This window comes from Salvelinus namaycush, chromosome 1, assembly GCF_016432855.1.
Source record: "Salvelinus namaycush isolate Seneca chromosome 1, SaNama_1.0, whole genome shotgun sequence".
In the NCBI taxonomy this organism is placed as follows: domain Eukaryota; kingdom Metazoa; phylum Chordata; class Actinopteri; order Salmoniformes; family Salmonidae; genus Salvelinus; species Salvelinus namaycush.
The window spans coordinates 44,718,095-44,722,819 of record NC_052307.1 but is presented as its reverse complement, the minus strand read 5'-3'; the positions used below and the strand labels follow the sequence as shown (position 1 = coordinate 44,722,819).

At 43.5% G+C, this 4,725-nt stretch overlaps 1 protein-coding gene across 1 annotated transcript; it reads left to right on the top strand.

The window, feature by feature from the left end:
- The first annotated feature begins 1,118 nt into the window (after window positions 1-1,118).
- Window positions 1,119-3,037, top strand: LOC120055542 (prostaglandin E2 receptor EP4 subtype-like). The gene is made up of 2 exons (XM_039003411.1): window positions 1,119-1,898; window positions 2,387-3,037. The coding sequence occupies exons 1-2, from the start codon at window positions 1,119-1,121 to the stop codon at window positions 2,954-2,956; spliced, it is 1,350 nt and encodes a 449-aa protein (XP_038859339.1). The 3' UTR covers window positions 2,957-3,037.
- Window positions 3,038-4,725: the final 1,688 nt, after the last annotated feature.

Sequence of the window (4,725 nt, the reverse complement as noted above, 5' to 3'; positions counted from 1 at the left end):
GCAAAAGAAGGGGGCCGGGCTGGGGGGCAGGACTCTTAATTTTAGGATGGTATTTTTCAATGTGCTCATCACTCTGCCTGTCCTGTGTTCGCAATGCATCAGTGCAAGAACATATTGATTCATTATCATCCGTCAAAGTTCGCCACACCATTGCACTGCGCTTTCTCTCTCTTTAAACGTTCACTGCAATTTGTTCTATGTTGTACTTTACATTCTGCAATTTTTTTGCACAGTTATTAAAATACAACGTTCACTGCAGTTTACAGCCTAACATATAATTTTGTACTCACTTAAAAACAAAAATGCAATTATTATCTAGGCTAGTCTAGATAATTGTATTGTCTCTAAAAAATATCAATAGGGGAGCTTTTTGTACTCACCTGGCCTCTTCACTGCCTATCAGCTATTTCTCCTTGTTATTGTTGATTTATATAGAAAATTGGTGCAGCTTTGAATGATTTTATGTGTGGTATGATTGCTAGTAACCCTATTGCAGATCTGGACAAACGATCCCCCTACCACTATTGTTACTATGAATGGTGGATAGAGGGCAGGATAGACAGTTAGACTGGTAGACTATATTGACCTGTGGTATAGTTAGCAAGTGGAAAAGCATAGTGCATAAGGGAAGTTCCAAAACACCTTGATAGGGGAGGCGCATGCAAGCAGATGAAGAAATTTGGCTAGGATGGAAGAAATTATATAGTAAAACCTGAAAAATAGTGAATGTAAACCAGGAAAAAACGTACAACCCTCCCCTGTGCCCCCCAACAAACTACACAGCCCTCCCCAAAGCAAAAGAAAAGTTAAGACAACCCTCCTCTAGTTTGGACACCCCCCAACCCCCCCAGTAATTTTCGAACTGTCCCTTACAGATACTTCAGCAAAATCAACTGAACTCTTAAACAACCGTTTTAAAGGCGTTCTAACTTCTGTTGTGAGTAGATCGGTTCAGCTCACATTCAGCATGAATATTTCAATCATGTTTGATAAGTTTAATTTATGTAGATAATATGCCTAAAGCATCTACAGTAGTCTTTACTTGTAAAAAATGAAGGATAGCTTATCATGTGAATGAAGTATTTTTTAAAATATATATATAATCTGGACATACTACAATGAGTAACAATACTGTGACCGGGAGGACCATGGTCCCGACAATACCTTCCATCATGTTTATTTTCGGAGTGGTGGGAAATGTCATCGCCATCGTGGTGCTCTGCAAGTCCAGGAAAGAGCAGAAGGAGACCACGTTCTACACGCTGGTTTGCGGTCTGGCGGTTACGGACCTTTTGGGGACCCTCCTGGCCAGTCCAGTCACCATCGCCACTTATGTGAAAGGATCTTGGCCAGGCGGGGACCCACTCTGCCAGTATTTCGGATTTATCCTCCTCTTCTTCTCTTTAGCGGGGCTCAGCATCATATGCGCAATGTCCGTCGAGAGATACTTGGCGATAAACCATGCGTATTTCTACAACGACTATGTGGATCAGAGACTGGCGGGGTTGACTCTTCTGGCTATCTACGTCTCCAATGCGCTTTTCTGCGCTCTGCCTAGTATGGGTCTGGGACAAGTCAAAAAGCAGTACCCACAAACCTGGTGCTTCATAGAGTGGCGGAGCAACGTGAGTACTGATGCCACCTTTTCTTACATGTACGCGGGATCCAGTTCGATTCTAATTCTGGCCACGGTGATCTGTAACGTTCTGGTGTGCGGGGCTTTGATCCGGATGCACCGGCAGTTCGTTCGGAGGATGTCGTTGGGGACAGACCCAGGGCGAAACACAGACCCAAGAAGGAGACGCAACTTCGGGAATCTGGCCGGCGCGGAGATCCAGATGGTGATTGTACTCATATGCACCTCAGCGGTGGTGCTCGTATGCTCCATTCCACTAGTTGTAAGTTTCTCTTCTCACTTTGTGAACCATTTTACACATTTTCCCAATCGCACAAAGACTATTTTAATTATTTACGCACAAGATACACATGTACACACGATTTGATATTTTACGCACACTGCCTGTAAGTCTAATTCTAACATTAGAATAGTTTACTCATAGCTGATTTGCATAGTAGTGTAGGCCTATATTGCATATTTTGCTTTGTATACTGCTCACATCAGTCTCCATAAGGACAGGTGTGCCTTCAGACAGCTAGATCCATAAAATGGTTAGCCATGATTTGTTGAGCAATTTGGCAATACATCACGCGCACGCACGCACGCACGCACGCACGCACACACACACACACACACACTTCAATTAGATTCAATTACATTTATCTTGCAGGTGTCAGCAAGCTGTATAAAACATAAATATCAAGGTCAATTCAATTCAGCTGGGCATAATAAAGTGATTCAATTCCATTAATTACCTCTCCCTTGCAGGTGCAGGTGTTTCTGAACCAGCTGTATAAGACTCCGGTGGAGCTGAGACTGGAAAAGAACCCAGATCTGCGGGCGATCCGCTTCGCTTCTTTCAACCCCATCCTGGACCCCTGGATCTACATCCTCCTCCGCAAGGCCATGCTCCTCAAGCTCATTGAACAGATCAAGTGTCTGTTCTGTCAGATAGGAGCACGGCGGCAGCAGAGACAGAACTGCCACCAGCGCCCCTCCATCATCTCCTCTCGAGAGTCACCCTCACTGGTGTCCCGCGAGCTGAGGGAGGTGTCCAGCACCTCTCAGACCGTTCTCTACCTGCCCGAAGGAAGTGAGACGTACACAGGAAGCTGTCATCACACAGGAGAGCAGTTTGGGTTCCGCACTTCCTCTGTCCAAGACCCCCGAAGTTCTTATTCATCAGGGCAGAGCAATACAGAGGACGGGAGCAGAGAAGCGACACATCTAACCAGGGACCTTTCTGGTGTGGCAGGAAAGACCACTCAGTCATGTGTGAAAGACCAGGCTCTTCATGTGTCGCTAAGCAATGAGACAGTACAGGAGAAATGCATATAAGTCTTGTTTATTTGGATTCCCAGAAGCAGTTACTTTCTCTAGTATTCTAGTACTCCTCAGTCCTCATATTATTGTGAGGTTTCTGTGAGTCAGAGGGATGCCACACTTACATTGAAGGGACTGTCTTCAGACTGTCCAATATGCCTTCTCTGAGGTAGACAGCTTCTGCTCTCCTACGGGACTTATTTGGTTGGTGGAAGTGTTAGTAGAAGCAGAAATAAACTGGGACCCAGGCCGACTCATTTGACATTCTCTCAAGATGAGGTATTGCACATTTAAACAACGTTAAGACGCTTTTGGGAAGCTAGGTAGAGGGAGGGAGAAGTCAGAACAACAGAGACACAACTGGGAGAGAGAGAGAGGATGTCTGCTCTGCTTTGATGTCAAGCTACCTTGACCAGAAACATCAATGTTTGTTTCTTTTCCAGTCTTCTTGCACTGGTCAGGGAGCAAGGTTGTCTCCATGGCCTAAAGGCCCATGACTGTACACTGTAGCTCAAGAGTTTAATCACTAGCTTCTTTCAATCATTGAGTAAACTTTGTATTTAGAGCCCAGGTTGCCAGTAAACAAAAATTATTCCAATGTACAGAAGCGTTATTTAGATTGAATGTAGCATGGGGCCTGAAATAACGTGCCGTGGTTGCCAGGACCAAGGAAAAATCCGTTCTCACAAATACCTTTGTCTTTAGAAGCTTTGCTGTTTAGAGAGATACATTTAGACTGTTTTGCATCACAGAATAGATTTAGACAGTTTATAGGGCAGTAATATGTGTGTAAAAAACATTATCCATGTGTTTGTCCTTCAGGTGAGAAGTATGACAAATTATCCAATTAGAATGTTTTTTAGAACGCCTTTCTCATGGAATGAGTTGTGCCAACATGCAGGATAGTTAGCCAAACACAGATTCTCAGTGACCCACCGCAATATTGTCATTGTCATAATTTTGTGACCTATGCAATTTCTTCTCTGTGAGAAGATGCAAGTTATTTAATCATGTCATGAAATGTTACATCAGTGTAACATAAATATGGCATATCAGTTCTAAAATATGATGTTCCGGTATATCTGTAAAAGGCTTAAAATTACAGAGGTTTTTCATTATAAATTCACTGTGCTTGCGTTATATCCACCCTATAGAATATTCATGTAAGCAATACGTTCTGAAAAGGAATAAAATGGATGAACAGTTATTGAGACCCACATTTTGGCTTCAAAGATAAATGCATGACTCCATTTCCTTTGGACCACCAATGAGACCGTGAATGTGTGCATGTGCAAAACAACATGCACTTAGGTCAGTGTCTCAGGTAGTGTGTGTGTGTGTGTGTGTGTGTGTGTGTGTGTGTGTGTGTGTGTGTGTGTGTGTGTGTGTGTGTGTGTGTGTGTGTGTGTGTGTGTGTGTGTGTGTGTGTGTGTGTGTGTGTGTGTGTGTGTGTGTGTGTGTGTGTGTGTGTGTGTGTGTTATTAAACTACATGTCATCTAAGAACAAGCGGAAATCATTTATGTAAGCACAGGAGGGTTTTCACACTCAAATTTGTGACAGAGTTCAGAGGTCATATTATGACACCTATAAGCACACAGATGCTACTGAAAGGTACAGGCCACTACTTTCCAAGTTTACACAAGCGTCATTGGGTAAACAAACCCTAACGAACTTGGGTCCAAGGCTGTTAACGATGAGTTCAGGTTCAAACACGCAAAATAATCCCAGATCTTCTTTTTGGTAACAGTATGTGTGTGTGCGCACAGACACACACACGCACGTA